This window comes from Mastacembelus armatus, chromosome 21 (genome assembly GCF_900324485.2).
Source record: "Mastacembelus armatus chromosome 21, fMasArm1.2, whole genome shotgun sequence".
Lineage (NCBI taxonomy): Eukaryota > Metazoa > Chordata > Actinopteri > Synbranchiformes > Mastacembelidae > Mastacembelus > Mastacembelus armatus.
In genome coordinates, this window is record NC_046653.1 from 22,309,393 (window position 1) to 22,327,470 (window position 18,078).

Sequence of the window (18,078 nt, forward strand, 5' to 3'; positions counted from 1 at the left end):
TCATTTCAGATATAACAACAACTGCAGTCTTCTAAATTCCACTCACCTCGTTTTTCATGAGTCACTTGATCCGAATGCTGAAGGTTCTGGTTCAAGACTGTGAAGTTTGCCAGCCTAAATTATTGATATAATATGAATGAAAGTTTAACTGGGAGAATGTGAGTTTTGAAACTGATGTGATGTGATCCACTAGAGAAGAAGATGTATCTGTTGCAGTACACTCAGTCCTCTCTCAGGTGATGAACAATCTTTGGCTGAGTACAGACACCAAAGAGCAAACAAACCCAGAAGCATCCAAGTTTAATTTTGTCTGGTGTCACTCACAGAATTAATTAGCAGCAGCTGATATAAACTCCCACCCCTGCATTTGGACTTTCTCAGTGGAGGTGCCCCTGAGAGCTCAGTGCCCTGCAACTTAAGAAAACACATGCAAATAGAAAAAAACACAAGCAAATTAAACAGCTTCAGCAATTTGACAACACAGGCACTGCATCTAGAAAAAGAAAACAGCAAAAGGAGAAAACACAGCCATAGTGCAAATTGCACAAATGGAAGGCTAATAATTAGCAGAATGGTAACACTAGGTTAATAGCAGAGATAAACAATGCAAAGTTAAAATAAATAATCGGAAAACTTACTTTAATTGTTTTTCATACCCACAGTGGTCACTGACTCCGGTAACCTTGTGCATCACAAGCTACTGCAATAATTGTGTTTCCAGGGATACAATACAAAGTGGTGGACATACAGATATATGGATTTATATTATTTTACTCCTGGAAACATTTCCATTTTTCTCTGTGTTATATGTTCTGTATTTCTGTATCTTTGGAGCAATGCATTGTGGTCAATGCTATGTTGTCCATTAGCTTGTGTTTTCAGTGCACTGACCTCTCGGGGGCCACTATAGAAAGTGATGGTCAAAAAGCAAAGAGAAGCAGTTTTCTATGCTGCTTCTTGCTAATTATAGTGTTTACCATTTGGAATTTTTGCAGCTTTCAAGCTATTGGCAGAATTAGGACAAGAAAAACACCCAGTATTAGGTGTGGTAAAGCATTATTCCAAGCTATTTCTAAATACTAACCTGTAGTCACACCCGCTAAACAACCAAATTATCTGATTTTGGGACTTTTAAAAAAATCTGTATCTGTAGAACCAGATACAAATATAAAACATGTACAGTATACTGTAGTTCTTATACATTTAGCTGAATTAATTTTATATATGTAAATATAGGCTTTTATTTTGAACTCCTATTTACAGTCATCCTGCTGATTATCTCCGACTCACAGTTATAAGTTTCAGACTGATGTGAGCTGATTGTCATCACCTTGTTAACATTGTGACGCGACTATATCAGTAGTTAATCCATGTATTTTGACAGTCGGGGATCAATCACTATCTCCATATAATTTTTCAAATTAAGATTGTTTTTAGAAACCTGTCAGGCTGTTGTAAAGAAGAGCTGTAGGCTGAGTAGGACAAAACACAGAGAAGAATTGGATTTTAATTCATTTCTCATAGACAATAAAGTGAAAATATGCACAAATCTGGACATCACTATTATTTGTTCTCTGCCTAAATAAATACTGGTCGTCAGAAGCAAACACTTAATGTTTATTAAGGTATTAAAAAATTTGAGGTTGTATGAACTAGTGATGCATTTTGAGGTTTAGTTTGGAGAGCTTGTGTGCACTGAAAGTTAAGCAGCAGTTTGTATTCTTACTGTGCATGAATAGGGTTCACTCTGAGCTTATTCAGCCCTTATTCAGCTTCTGCAGCAGCTTTGAACCTGTAAATATTTCAGAACAGACCGAGGGCAGCACGGTGATGCAGACATTGTATTCATAAACGCGTCTTGTCTTGACTGACTGCCCACCAGATGCTATGTATAGCGCTGGTGTGAAACTCCCCCCTGTGATCCATTCCTCTGCTACTTCAGAAAGCCTCTTTTTATCTGTGCCACTCCATGGAAACCAAAGATCTAAAAATCTACAAAATCAATATTGAATCTTTTGACTTGAAAGCAAATTGAGCTTTTATAGATAGCTTTATAACCAAATGACAGTGCACAGATATAATCTCAGTTAAACACTTAAGTTTAGGGCCACTTAAAAGCAAGCTGCCCACTTTTGAAGTAAGATATGAGCAGTCAAACAACACAGTAAACGCAGTACGAGTTGGTCTGTTACCGGTTTCAGTACCAAGCTATTAGTCCATAATAGTTACTCCCTTGGTAATTGTTGCACGTTATTATTTTCAACGCAATATTTTGCCATTATTAGTTTGTTGTGACCAGCCTGTTGTAATATTCTGCCAGGATCCTATAATCCAGCAGAACATGAACACCAATCCTGTTTCACTACATTCCTGAACGAGTGCTGCATACTTCATGTGTGGCAGATGTGTATAATCACTAAAGCTGTCGATAGCCCAGTAAATTATCCCGCAGACTGCCTGTAAATGGTTATAGGCCCCTTTAGATTATATGCAGTGTTCAGAGAAATGAAGTCCTACAGTAAACCAGGCTGTGTTTCTCAATCATTTGTATTGATGTTTGCTTCCTTGAATTCAGCCAGGACTAATTGTTAACTGATCCCTCTGTTATCGCTGAGCAGAGGTCATTGAACCCCAAACCCTGATAGGCCATGCAAGCTATCATATGAAGCTTTATCAATACCACGGCGAGGTCTGAGGTCGCCCTGTTCCCAGATACAATCTCTGTAAACTTTGATATTCTTGACACTGTGGTCTGTGTTGACTGAACTTCACTGCACTATCCAGCAGTCTGCCTTTGTTGTCATGGGCTTTGTCATTGCTCTAAAGCTGCTCTAGGCTACTGCACATATTGTTTTAATGGTTTTATAACTCCGGAACAGAAAATGATCATGATATCCAAAGTGGAGAATAGCTAAGTTACTAATTTCTTGCCTTTGATATTCTCCTCTAATGGCCTGCAGACTTTATTCGGTCTTACTGACGCAATGAGTCAAAATAATCACTCACAGAACATTAATAGATGACAACTTTGATAAATTGCTTAACTAATGTATCATGTAAAAAATACAAACAGTCCATTTAATATGAATGAAATAATTTCTATGTGAACAAAGGTTCTTTTTGGGCTCTGCCTGAAATATTAAGCTATTTGAAAACATCGACTTTGTTGATGTGTAACAATTATTTAATAACAGGATTTGTTTTATTAAAAGCATATTACTTCTTATTTGCACATAAATGGTTTTTTCCTGAATTTAACCAATATCAACATGTGTCTATCTTTATCAGGGGAGTTCAGTGATTGAAGAAAAAGTCAAATCTTCTTCTTAAGAAATATCAGAATTTGAAAGATACCAGTAATACATGAACCAATTTAAAGGAATTATCAGTAAAATGTAATTTAAACAGTAAAAGAGTAGTACTGTGCAGTAAAATGAACCAGTCTTAGCATAAAGAATAACATTATCTCCTTAATTTCTCCAGTTTTTGTTGAGTAGTTTGTGCTGCTATTGAGTTGCACTACATTATGTTGAGAGAGGTATTTCTATTTTTTTGTCCAGCCCTGTTTATCAGTGAAGCTAGGCTAACAGAACCAGCTCTTCGAATAATGGAGTACAGTTCAACAGCAGCACAAAAGTAATAGTATATATTATGGCAGCACATGCACACCTCTTTGAAAAACACATTTTATTGTTTGTGTTAATTAGAGACTGCTGAAGTCTGTCGATGTCCCAGTTGCTTTTTTGGAATAGTTCAGTAAAATGTGTGGAAGACTGAACGTCCCTTTAAGCGACGTATGTGAGTTGCAGATTGTTTTTAATTACATGTGTTTGCTTCACCCAGTGAAGAGGATGAGGTCACACTGCCTAGCTCTATTGCATGTTTGATTCTCACATAATCTCTCCGGCATCTTTTTTTCATATGCAACTGTTGGTACATTTTCTAAGAGACTCGATATCCAAGAGAAAATCCAGGCTTGCTCATATCTAGTGAATCGTGTTTATTTGATTTGGGTGTGTACTCGTCTTCAGGTGCATAGATGCCTCTGCTGCTTTAGAGTCTAAAACATCCCAGCCCATGTGTGCAACAAAAAGCGCTTTGTTGTGATAATTGATTTCTTGTGGAGCAGCATCTGTTTTGTGCACTCAGGTTAAGTCAGACTTGCTAATGAACAGAGGTGAGGCTTGGAGGAAAGGGCTGTATGCACAGTATGGCTGAGCCGGTTGTGCTGTCACCGAGTTTAATATATAGCTGATGATGAAGTGTTGGTAGTTTCAAGGTTCTCATGTTATTCCACATTGTATTGTTTTTGCATGAAATCATGTTTCATCTATATAAGACATTTTTGATTAAATGAGGTACATCTAAGAGGTCAAGGAGCAGAGTGAAGGTTCATGCTGACTCTAAGCATGTTTACAGTCTCCACGGGGAAATAAATATTAAGAAGTAGAGCATCTTTTGTTTTTATAATGAAAGCATAGTAAATGATGCAAGAATATTGAAGATAAAGGATGGCCATGTTTTAGATGTTTTTATTGCCTGTGATCCCTTGAGAAGACCAAAATCAACAAAGAATTGATCCAATACTGTCTGTATAAACAAGTCTGATGTACTGTAGATGATTCCTCTGTGCCAGTGTTGTCCAGAAACTATTAAAACTACATTAATGAGCTAAACTGTGACATGTTCTCTCATTATGCGAAGCACAGGCACTGTGTTTAAGTTTTGATTTGATCTAACATACAGTAAATACATCACCAAATTTATTCATCCGCCGCTGAAAGTTGGCACCAACAAATACACTTAGTCTTGTTTAAAGAACATTTGCTTAAAACTCCAGAGCCCAGCTGGAAATTGCTTGATCTTTTTCAAGTATAAAATGCTATATACACTTAGCTTCACAAAGAGAGAAGGGTCAGGAAGTACTAATGATATGACAAACACATTGTTATGTTTGGTTTTCTAAAGGATATAAAAATATACCCAACGCTGTAACGACTGTCTTGTCCTGTAATGATGTATGTAACTGTGCAGTGACTCCGAGCCACTGATATATAAATGTTCTGATTTTGGTTGAACTATCTTGAAGATTGACCTACACGAAAGTGTGTGTGGCTTGGTGTCAGTGTTCAGACGCTGCTTTTTTTTTTTTTCATCTATTATTTTTATCCCAAACACAATCTGTGATAACCTCTGGTGTGCAATAAGCTCAGGATTGTCAACATGACACTTCTGTGCCTGCCTTCTGTTTGTCTATACAGAAAATCTCACGCTTCTTTGACTGCAGCTGAAAGCTCCTGCTCTATAGCAGTTGATGTACTTACTGTATGATTTGAAGAGAGATTAGGTGTTCCATCTCGGCTGGTAGTTCTGTCCATGCATTCAGATGTAGGGATGGGTTCATTTGACTATGAATTTCAAGCCCTTGAGACTCACATAGACATCGCAAGCGTCAGAGGATTTTCAGTTATCCCACGGACCAAGGAGCAGCTTTGCACACAAATCATTCCCCATCCATAAGTCTTCCTGACTGAAAGCCTGGCATCTGGCTCAAGACCAAGTCTGTAAACAACAACTGTCTGGGTCCTTAAGACACACATTTTGCACATAGAGAAACTTTTTTCTGCTCACAGAGACAGTGAGTTATTTTTTCACCTGTTAGTTTGAAAACGTCCAATATATCATCAAAATACTGTTTGTTGTTTAGCCTGAACTGTCAGTGTCTAATTTGCTGAATATGGAGGTGTAAAGTGACGATGGAAGGGAAGAGCCAGAGATGAATTTTGTATGAATGAGTCGAGATTGAAAAGGAGATGAGAGCAGTGAGCAGTCTCTCTTAGGGATCAGAAGAAGGATGTGGCAGACTTTTGACAGATTAAGTGTGCTGTGCTTGCATAATGACCCCAGTACTTATAGTAGTGCATTAAGATGCCATGCTAGGGTTCACATTTACCCAGTAAACATCTGGAACTGCATTGCAGCTCAACCATAATTTGAGTCTTGGACAAAACAGCTTGATCCACTTTAGTCACACTTGAAATCAGGATTAGAAAAATCTCTTGGCAGCTGATCTGAGAGCAGTTAAATCAGGTCAGTCGAAATTCATCGAGACGCCCAAAAGGAGAACGGCTCAGGCTGTCAGTTCTGCTGTGTTCCTGTCGACCAGATGGACGACCAATTGCCACTCCAGATGTGCTCAGAATCTATCTGAACTCCAACTACAATGGCTTCCAAAAACCAAAAAGCCTCTTGCACTCAAAAGTGTGAACTGCAGGCTGATGGAGAGAGTACAGGGATAATTGTAATCAGGCTGGTGCCAGTTTTCATTATGCTCTCAGATACAGGCCTAAATGCTGCTCTGCATTCAAGTGAAGCCAAACAGTGGAAAAGCTGTTGTTGTATGACTCACTGCTCTTATTGTGATGGGCAGGGTGGATGAAAGCAAGATTGGACTGACAGCTTTACATCACTGGACTCTTAATCTGTTCCTCCCTGCTGGACGTGATGTAAGCTCACACTGTGGGATTAAACAGAACACACTCCCATACGCACATACACACAAAAGGAGCCATAACGTTTTCTGTGCTGTTTTCAAGGGTCACCACATGGGTTAATAGACTGTTTGAGGCATCTGAGAACTGGATAAGTGAGGCAGCCCTGTTATTTTCCTCAGTTCTTTGCTGTAAGACTCCACCACTGACAGGTAAAAATGCCCTTTGAACCAACATCAGTCAGCTGAATAAATCCAAGTGTGGCAAGCAGTGAGACCCCTTCATAACAGTTATTCAAATACTCACATTCTCATGTCAAATAATTGTAGGAGATATATGCAAATTCGAACAACACACATGTTGTGAAGTTAATGAAGCGGAAACTACATTGTCTCTCTTTGCTTTCAGATAATTGCAATGGTCCTCTGGTATCAGCGTTACCCCATTCATCCTTCCAGAGCTCCTCTCAGTCCTCGGTCAGTTTTGCTGCTTACAACGCCAAGCTCAACAGAAGAGATGGTGAGTACAAGAGAAGATGTTTCTGTATGGATTTAGTATTTCTAAATGCTTCACACCTTCACCGCCCACCTGCTGAGGCAGCTCTGAACATTAACAATAGAGAGCTGGCCAGAAAACGCTCATGTGAACCATTTTTGTAGCGTCATGTGGGTTGTTGGTGACAAAGGAGCTATGAGTACGGTATGAAGACTTGCTGCATTTACCACATTTCACTTGTTCACTATGTTGAAGAGATGGGAAAGAGATGGCTGTGTGTATTTATTCACAGACTGAAATAAGTTTGAAACCAAATGTCAAATTTGAAGAGTAACACTACAAAAATAAACTGAATGGTAAATGTCAAAAAGTGTTTTTTTTTTTTTTTTATTCAAACGATGTCATGAATCAAACGGGGAGTCCGAGCTTTCACAGAAAGTTTACTGCATAGCGGAGACACGGGGGGAGTCCGGGATCTTTGTCAGAGGGTACTGGTCCCTCTTGAACAGCCTGAGGAGTCAAGTGCTATCAGCAAATCATTTCATGACTACAGGAAATACAGAACTATTAAAAGACACATGCCATCAAAAATGTTTTACTGTGGCTATTTCAAAAATTGCATCAGTAATAAGGGAACGGAAGCGTCTGACAGCTTTGATTTGGTTTCAGTCACTCCTCTATTACAATTTATAGCCTGTCAAAGGAAGCTGCTGTTGAATAAATAACATTTAACAACTACAGCTCCCATGAACGCATACTATTGTACATACGCCATCAAATCTTAATCAGCGCTTCAGTTGGAGAATACTAACAGGACGATTATTTTTAGATCGTAGACAAAGTGCTAAAATGTCTCTAGCTGGTGCTTTAATACATAGTTTTGAGTTTTGGAGTTAGTTTGCAGCTGAGGATGCTGGAGTTCCTCTTTAGACACATCATGACTTTATACATTTTTGCAATCTGAGCCCGGTGCCTGAACATAAACCACAACAATCCAGTATTCACTGACAGGATCAATGTTAAATGTTTCTGTGCTGTCCTTTAGGAGCAGGCGGCTGGTCTCCACTGGTGACCGACCAAGAGCCCTGGCTGCAGGTGGACCTGAGGGAGCAGATGGAGGTGACGGCTGTGGCCACACAGGGACGTTATGACAGCTGGGACTGGGTCAGCAGTTACCTGCTGCTGTACAGTGACACGGGTCGCGTCTGGAAACAGTACAGGCATGAGGACGGTGTAGGGGTGAGTCGGTTTCACTTGATCAGCTTTCTCTAGCACTCTGGATTAGCTGTTGATTTGCTGTCTACTGCAAACTATTATCATTCGTGTTCTGCTCAGGAAATTTGGCATGTGTGGAAGTGTTTATCTAATTATGGCTAAAGCAATAGGTCCCTGAGTTATTTAGCCTAGCTTAGCATAAAGACTGTAAACACAGGGAAAAATATGGCCAGGCTCTGTTCAAATCACAGCTCCACAGCTCATTTATTAACTTCTTAGTTTAATTCATGCACCAGCTGAATTTTAAAAATGACAACCTTTGGTTTTACAGGCAGTTTGTGCTGGAACTCTTTTTTGGCTGGCTCTTTTCTCCTGCTTCCAATGGCTTATTAAGTCAAGCTTTATATTTAACATAGACACGAGAGTGATAGCCTCCCAATCCTCTTGTGTAATTCTTGGCAAGAAAGCAAATAATTTTTTTCCTCAACTGTTGAGCTGTTTGTTTTAAAAATACAAAACCAAATTAACAAGAACAGTCAATGATGTAATAAGGTTGTATTCATAGATGCTACTTTTTTTGCAGGACTTTTATGGTCAGATTGAGATCACAAGTATTGACATTAAGATGTCACAAGATACAATCTCTTTTTTTCGTGGACTGGGCTTTGTACTCACCAGTCTATTGATGGTATTGCAGGTCAGTGTCAGATAACACATCCTCTCACATCTTCTGACACATTTCAAGGTGTGGGCAGTGTCTGATGCCAATTATTGTACTACTTTCTTTTATCCTCTGTGCAATGTCACAACACGTTATGTTAGCCTGTACCAGGACTCACAGGCGAAGAAAATAGCCTCACGGTGGCACATGCCATTAATTCTTTATTGTGTTTGCCCCAATTATGTCAAAGGCTGCTAACAAGATGTTAAATTGTTTTTTTCAGTGTGTTTTCTACTTGGCAGTCTAATTAGCATCGTGTGTAGCTGCCCACTGGCATGTCATTGCGGCAAAGTGATCTTTTTTCATTGTGCTGAAATTAAAAGCACAGAGATTTGAGTGCTGTCTGGTACTGTGTGCTATTTTGAATTATTTATTTTCCTCCATCTATTTAAAAATGTATTATCAAAAGTACATTATAATATAGAAATTGGAGATGAAATTAAACATCATGAGGTTGAGTAAAAACGTTTTAACTTTGAGTCAGGCTGAAGTCAGAGTCCTCCACTAGCCCTGTAACAATATATACTGTCTGCAATAATAATATAATAATGTTGCTGTCACCAACACTGCAAACATGTATTAATCCACATCTGAAAGTAGTCCCCAGCACACTATTTACTCCCCTGCGTCAGAGCTATTTGTTACCCAGCCATTTTTAAGTCCTAAAATTCATTTCAAATGAGCACTTCAATGTCTTTGGAAACAACTAATTAACCATTTTTGATTACATTTGAAACAGTGAACTTTAATACAGATTGCTTAAATAAATTTGGAGTGAATAAATAAAACAATATAGTCGTCTTCAATATGTTGGTTTTAAATATTTTCATATGTGTGATTCGCCCATTTTGGGGGCCCTTATGGGCATGGGGCTTTAAACAGCAGCTGCTCTGATGCCTAAGTCCAGACACTGAGCGTTAAAGATTTCATGTACCATCTGGAAAAACTGTTGCAGGTCTTTTTGTCATTTTATATTTTTAACCCAAGGTTAATTTGTTTATGTAAACGAGAACAAAATAACAGTTTAGTTCTGAATTAAACGCAGGCATGATTGAGCTTTACTTGCTTTGTGTACACTCACACAGGCAATTTAAGTCCCACGCCTCCACGCTCGTCTTTTGTGTTCATGTGAACTTGGATTTTAAGATAGAGCAGGATAAACGGAAGCCAATTAGTCTGCAGCCACAAATGAAATTCACACCTAAGATGACTAACTACAACTTTCACCAAGACCTTTGGATGATACTAGCTCACATCCATCTGGCATTTTAACAAGTGAAGCTCAAAGGTAACGGCTCACTGCCAGAAACTGAGCTGTGGGGGACTAATGAAGAGCAGCAGCTGCTGATATGACTGCTAGATCTCAGCCACTATGAGCTAATGCTGAGCCAAATTAGATCCATAGAAAAATTAGTTTTGTAAAAAACTGGGATAAAGGTCGACACTCCTATCATGCCCTGGAAGCTCCCCCATTTTAAAAACGAAATTTTATACAATCAAGAAATACTGATAATTTTGATATATAATATCTAATATGTCAGGATTATCCACTAGCAGGAAAGCCATGGGGTCATTAGTTTATCTACCTGGGCGCATGACCACTATTCTTATCAATATTAATATTCTTATCAATATTTTGTGTGGTCGGTGGTGATACCAGTCGGCAGCTGAGGACCATTAACATAATTTTCACAGCAACGTGGCCACTTGTTTTGGTGATATCTTCATTCTTAAACTTCACCACAGGGCATTGAAACACTCAAGTAAAATATCAACAATGGAAAAAAAAATCCAAAAAATAGTTTAACCTCTGATACATAGAAAAACCTACAGGTTCTCATTTTGTTTATCCCAGTCTCTTTTTTTTAAAAATTTGACTTGCCTGATTTCTCGGACCTGATTTGACCATCCATTCACGTCAGTCTTCTGTCTGTGGGAGTTTTATGGCTGACCTTCAAACACTACACTTAAATATTTTTCCTTATGTGAAAAAGGGTTTTTATGTGATAATACTTTTATTTTAAACTCTCCAAAAGTGACAGAGCCCTGCTACCCTAATTCTCTGTGTAATATATTCAGTCTACTCCTTGGTAAATTAGCTGAATGGTCTTTGCAAATATTCATAGGTAAGAAGAGGAGTGTATTTTAGCAGGGGGTCCAGATTACCATCATTATCAGTGGAAGACCTTATTTAAAAGTCTCTTTTTAATGCAACTGTGAATAAATGCGTGAAACAAGATCTCCTCCTTAAGGGTGAAATTTAAACATTAATTCTCTTGCATGTTAGCTATTCAGGTAAATGGGGCTCTAACGAGGATTAAAATGTGTTTGCATGAGTGCAAAAAGTAATTTTCTGCTCCCAGTGGCACTTCTTTTAATAACAATAGCACCTCAGATTGGACTTGTATGTTGATGGTGCTTGTAATGTTATACAGCCTGATCTTAGAGGAAAAGTAAACACTTTCAGTCACTACGTATAGAAATTAGTTGGGCTAATTAAGGTATTTCAGCCATCTCAGCTGCAGTGCTTTAGGGATGGAAATGCCAGTTTGTCAGTGGGTCTAATGGCCTCTCACTTTGGGCCTGACTGCAATATCTTAAGGAATGGATTTGAGACTTTTGTGGTCCCCAGAGAATAAGTCCCTCTGAATTTGGTGTCCCCCCTGACATTTCATCTGTTGTTAAACGTAGATGTTAGCATGCTAAGACACAAAAGGAGAGAAAACACTTCATGTGTAATTTCAGCCTTCAGTAATTTAGAAACTTTATGTATGTTTTGCTGAAGTCAACACAAAAATTGCAACTACCAGAACAGTCAGGGAAAAGTGAACACTAGCAGGTTTAAGGCCCCTGGTACCAATGTCATGAAGCATCAGGGAGGCACCAGAATCCGGACAAGGGTCGTGAGAGTTACAATGCTGATGTTAGCATTTAGCTCAAAGCATCACTGAGCCTAAGTATAGTCTCACGGAGTCGCAACCATCACTGTAGACTGTTGTTTTATTGAACAGAGTCTTTGAAGTAAAGTCAAATTTCATCTATTTAGCCCAACAACACACATTAGCCTGAAGGACTTATAGTCTGTACAGCACCAGAGAAACTCCCCCCACAACAACTCCTTAATGGGAAAAATGGGAAAGACATCTCAGGAGCAGACGAGGGATATTTCTTCCTTCTTCTATGAATCACATCATAGATTCACAGTATGAACATAATATGGGAAGCAATTTCCATCCATCCATCCATCATCTATACCCACTTATTCCTTAACCAGGGTCACAGGGATCTGCTGGAGCCTATCCCAGCTCTCTCTGGGTGAAAGGCAGGGGTCCACCCTGGACAGGTCCCCAGTCCATCACAGGGCCACATAGAGACAAACAACCTCACACACTCACACTCACTCCTATGGGCAATTTAGAGTCACCAATCAACCTGACATACATGTTTTTGGACTGTGGGAGGAAACCAGAGTACCTGGAGAAAACCCACACAAGCACGGGGAGAACATGGAAACTCTACACAGAAAGGCCCCTGATGGGTTTTCAACCAGGGACCTTCTTACTATGAGGCAACAGTGTTAACCACTAATCCACCGTGCTGCCTGGAAGCAATTTCCATTTAGCTTAACATACGCAAAATAAAATAATTCATTTTATCCCACAAAACAGACGTATCTATAAGGTCCTCAACAACAGATAAGACGAAAAAGCTAAGGGCTTGTTGATCCTGGTCAGGGAACTCCTTGCTGACTGGAAATCAGAGATTGCAGCAGCCTTTTCACCCATGGTGAGGTTGTGTACTCATAGCTTTCTCTTCACCGTGTCTTCCCTGTGGCTGTTTAACTGGCCAGTGACCTCCTGGAATATACTGTAGCATCTTCATCGCCAGCAGCAGGATTTATCCCCCAGTGAATTGATTAAAATAAACTTATGTGCCTGTGCTGTATGCAGCATAAAGTAAAACTGACACAAGGGAGCTCATCACTGGAGAGGAAGTAAAGAGTCCTAATGAATGGGAGGGAGACTGTTCCACAGTGACAGAAACATAAATACAAATAATGAAGTCACTGTGGGGTTCGGACTGTTTATGCAGATAAGGAGCAACCTCAGCCCTGTGGCCCCTTTGGAGAATCTTCTGCACCCTCAGGCCCTTAGTCAGTGACTGTGCCTCCTCTCCCAGCAGGAACACACAGGATGTACTGTTGTCAGACTTTCCAAAGAGGAAAAAACACAAACGTCATATACTCAGCGGTGTCCCTGTAGTGATGCTGCCTTTGAATGCTAATGACTCACGCTGACGTGTGTGAGTATTGGAGGCTGATAGATTGTGAGGAACACTGCACTGCAACCTCAGTCAGAGTTCATTCGGTTTATTACAGACATTCAGCTGGTCAGCAAATAGAAATAGTAGTAATACACCAACATTACTGTGCTTTTGATGGTGTGCTGTCATGTGAAGACAAGAGAAGCACTTCTTCATTTGTGCAAGGCCCAGAAAACAGATTTTTCTTTTATTTCACAAGAGATTTTAATCTTCCTGTTTTTGTTGTTGCTGTTCACATGGGTCTGAAATGGGCAGGTCTCAGCTGGAAAAAGATGATGTAATGTTTTCAGTGACAGGTGGCAGCATGTTTGTGTTTATGTTACCAGCAAATTGGATTGAACCACACCCAACGAGTCCTAATGAAGATCAGTCTGTTTTTAACTAATAAATAATTCCTGAGGATCTTTTCCTCTGCTCGTTTATCTGCTCGTGAATACCTTATATTAAAGTTGTTGTAAGTAAATACTTAAGATCTGAAACCAAATTTTCCAGACCTTTAAATAACAGCTTTTGAAAGCAGTGCAAACAGTCCTCCAAGGCAGTGTGTCTTACACAAAGCCAGGGAAATAAAAGGGTCATGCCAGGAGTCCTGTATTACAAGCAGAGCATCATGTTTTCATCAGCCTGATTCCCCATAAAATCCTAATGACTATATTTAATTTTCTGGCTGAACGCATTTACAAAACCCAAGTATTTTGCATATGAATGACTTGTTTTTTATTCTCTTTTTGTCAGACCAACATATTTCTTTTATTTAGTTTGGTACAAATGCTGTTTGCGGTGCAGAAGTAATACATTTTCCTCTACTAAATGCGAAAACACCACTGCCATTTGGTAATCCCTCCCCATGCAGACAAGAATTACTGCGCATGTATAAATTAGCCTACTTGTATGTGTTTTAAGAGTCGGCCACACTCAGTAAATAGCTCAAAATGGGAAAGTTGAACCATAAATCACAGTAACAGTTTGAAAAGTCACACTGTTGCCTTGATTATCTACCAAGAAGCAGCATCCTGGTGCATTTAATGATGCCTCTGCTTTGCTTTCCACAAGCATCGGGCAGCGGTCATTTGTGCCGCTGGTCATTGTGTTTCTGTTGATGCAGAAAGACAGCTGAATTATTGGCCTTGTCTAACTGTGTTGAACTATTCACAAAACCCTGGAGCTCCCCTGTCAATGATCTATCTTTTTTGTTTTTTTTGTTTTTTTTAGAGTAGTAGTACGTATTGATTTGATATGTCACCTGCCTAGAATGGGTTATGAAGAAGCTGGTAATCAGTCATTTGAGAGGAGACGTTGTTTGTCTCCTGTTTTTGTATCTATCCCTCATTCTCTCCGTTTCTCTGCATTTGTCCCCCTGGTGTTGTCTGGTACAGACTGAAAGTTGAGGAGAGGTGGAAAAGAAAAAGAAGATACCTCACAATTGTACTCAGAGGTTTTTGTTTTTAGCTCTGCTGGGAGAAAACACAACACAAGAGCCCTTACTGAGCCTCTGGCTGCCTCACTGGTCACTTTTTCTTCATCTAACATGGACCTGTTTGAAGGAATATTCTCATATTTCCACACCACGCGATGATTCTTATCCCTTTACATCAAATACTATGTTCAAGGATAGGAAAAAGACTTTGCCCTTGGGATAGTCTTGTCAGCACTTTGTTACAGACTTTGCTATTCAAGGATTTAGATTTTTATTCTGCTTATATTTCATGTATTCAGCTAAAAGCTGACTTTTCTTCTTCCTGGTGAAAATATTAGGTACTATTCACTACTGTTTCTTCGTGCAGCCTCCATTTGTCTGTTTTTTTTTTTTACTGCCATCGTAACCACGGCCTGTCTCTGGTCCTGCAGAGCTTTGCCGGGAATGTGAACTCAGAAGCTGTTGTTCAGAACAAGCTGTCCCACCCAGTGAGAACACGGTTCCTGCGTTTTGTTCCTCTGGACTGGAACCCCAGTGGATGGATGGGCCTCAGAGTGGAAGTGTACGGCTGCTCCTACAGTGAGTAACACACATATCACACTGAAAGCACATCATATCCTGGAACAGCCCACCACCTGGAAGGATTTGCTCTTTTATACGTGCAGGTTTGCAGATACATCACTGATGTAAAGTAATAAGGACTATTCTCACTTGATTTCAACGCACTGTGTGCACCACATAGCAGTGACAATCAAAAACCTGACAGCCAGGGTGTGAAACATTAACACATTGACACTTTCTAAATAAAATGGTGGAACATCTGCTGATGCTTCGGGTTTGAAAGACAGCGGAATTATAAAGGGAAAGTTGGCTTGTGAGAGATGCAGTTTGCTTTAGCTAAAGCCAAAGTCTGTGATTTTTCTCCTGGAAGTTATCGGCAAAGATCTGTTTTGACAAACTGAGCGACCACTGGAGCTTAGCAGAGCTCAAGTCTCGAATTTTGTGAGATTTGCTGTGGTAAAGCTACGTTTTACTTCACAAACTTAAATGTATAAAATAATGAATTAATAGTAAATAATAAACCAACTAAAAGGAATAAGAAAGGCAAGAGATCTTACTACTAGTACTAGTAGATTTTCCAAAGACCAAACTGTTTTAGGTGTTTTGTGGTTTCCTTAGTATTGAGGTTTTCTGAGCTAATCATCCTAAAAAGACATAGAAAGAAAATCCGAACCTTTCTCTCTGTTTTACAGTTTGCTTTCTAGCCTGAAAACTTTCAAGCCTTTTTTTTCCCTCAACTTCACAGGTCTCGTTAGCTTTAGCCTGAGGTGCATGTGTTTTAAAGCGTGTCACATGCTGCTAATGTGTAATGCCCTTAATGCTTGGTTGACTGCTATTAATAATTCTCAAAATAACATTATTAAATCATTACTTGGGAATAACGGGGCTAAAAGACGTAATACTAAAAGAATACATTAATATAATTTCATCCTTGTGGTTGTAATGAGAAGCAAAAACAGCGGATCTCTGTCGGTGTGCATGATAAAAGGTAAAGCTGTTCAGACACATAGGGAAATTAATATCCTGAGCAGTCCTCAATAAAATACATGTAATGGGGATTCGCTTACACTCCTCCCCCACACGTTATGAAGCAGCACTAACGAGATGAGCCAGTGAATTACAGTACAGTGAAACACCATCAGAATATCCCACAGCGAGCAGTTTTATGATGTCCAACCACCATGCAGTAGTAAAATGTATTAATGTTGGAAAAGCAGGTATAAAACTAATGCTACCTCATATACTTCTCCATTGCTTAATATATTTTTGGACTCATGTGTCTGCGTATGCATATAAACTACTGAAAATACCACATGAATTACCATATAACTAATGAATGAAAGTTAGAGAAACTACTCATGTGCCAAGACAAACTGAGAAAGCGTCACAGGCGGGTAATGTTTCTATGCAGCTCAATCTGCTGCATTGGGGACAATGCCAGCGTGACTCTCTGAAGCAGGACTATATAAAGGTGACACTGAGTGGCCCATACCATTACCTGATCTCAGCTATTATCAGGACTCCCTGGAATCAACTGTGTGTGAATGAGGAGAATGAAACAGAGAGATGGTGAAAGAGATTGAGTTCACCTTCATTGTGCAGTGAAGATGCCGGTGTGGTTGTAATGAGTATAGCAGAAATGCTTATGAACAGAAAATACCTCATCACTGTTGCTAATACATTTCGACTGCTGGTTAACAGTGTGTGCTGCTGCACGCAGCCATTAACAGGGTTGAATGTGTCGCGAGGGATCAACCTGTGACGTTGGTGCAGTTAGCTGGTATCCACACTTTATGCGGCAGACATTTTGACTTGTCAAAGCAGGAAAAGCGCAGGTATGAATAATTAATGATGGCTCTGCTCCATTAGGTGTCCCAGTCAGCCATGTCAGCATGCTCAGTGCCAGACCTCTGGAAGTGGCTCACCCAAAGAGAATTTAGCCATCACTCATGTCATTCATCTTATCTTTGCTTTTCCTGCTTTAGCAAGTCAAAATGTTGGCCATGAAAATGGCCCCTTGACTCCAGTTTGGACTCACTGTGTTGTTACTTAAACACATTTATGGGACACCAGTATTAATGAGCTGTCCTAATCACTGCCCAGAATGCTGTCACCGACACGTCACGAGCTTTACCGTTTGGTATAACCCGTGTATTGTTTGTGTTCCTTTTGTTCTTGTACTGTTTGCTGCCACAGCCGTGTTATTACCTGTTCCCTTTGGCAGCATTTATTGATCCAGAAGAGCAGTACTAGTAGCACAAACAGTACTAGCAGTAGTGTAAGCCAACTTTACACCTATGTTGGCAGTTTATTTTTATTAGACTTCATAACGAATATGTATAATGTCTAACAATAGGATAGAAAAGAATAACACTGAATGTAATGAAATATCATTTACAGAGCTATGCACTTAGTTGTAATTTGTATTTTCTTCCTTTTCTAATACAATGAAGCTGCTTTATGTGTCAAAATAAAATAAAAAATAAAAATAAATAAAATCCACCAGATTTGCAAAATGGTCCAGGTCACTGAAAATGAACCAAACCAAATTGTAACTATATAGTAAATAAATAGTAAAATTCAGTGCAGTCTTTCTGAACATGCAGCACATTTTTTGTTGTTCTACACTTTTTTTTTTTCTAGAGTCGTACGTGGCGGATTTTGACGGCAGAAGCTCGTTGCTGTATCGGTTCAACCAGAAGTCCATGTCAACGGTGAAGGACGTGATCTCTCTGCGGTTCAAGAGCCACCAGGCCGAGGGCGTTCTGCTGCACGGAGAGGGGCAGAGAGGAGACTACATCACCCTGGAGCTCCACAGAGGAAGGCTGGACCTCTACATCAACTTAGGTGAACTT

The 18,078-nt window shown here is 39.6% G+C and overlaps 1 protein-coding gene across 1 annotated transcript in view; it reads left to right on the top strand.

Annotated features, from left to right (window-relative positions):
- LOC113123407 (contactin associated protein family member 5) overlaps nt 1-18,078 on the top strand; it is a 67,328-nt gene that overhangs the window by 8,586 nt on the left and 40,664 nt on the right. The window contains exons 2-5 of the mRNA XM_033325805.1: nt 6,900-7,010; nt 8,032-8,225; nt 15,094-15,241; nt 17,867-18,070. Of these exons, the coding sequence (XP_033181696.1) occupies nt 6,900-7,010; nt 8,032-8,225; nt 15,094-15,241; nt 17,867-18,070 (657 nt within the window). The remainder of the gene's footprint in view (nt 1-6,899; nt 7,011-8,031; nt 8,226-15,093; nt 15,242-17,866; nt 18,071-18,078) is intronic.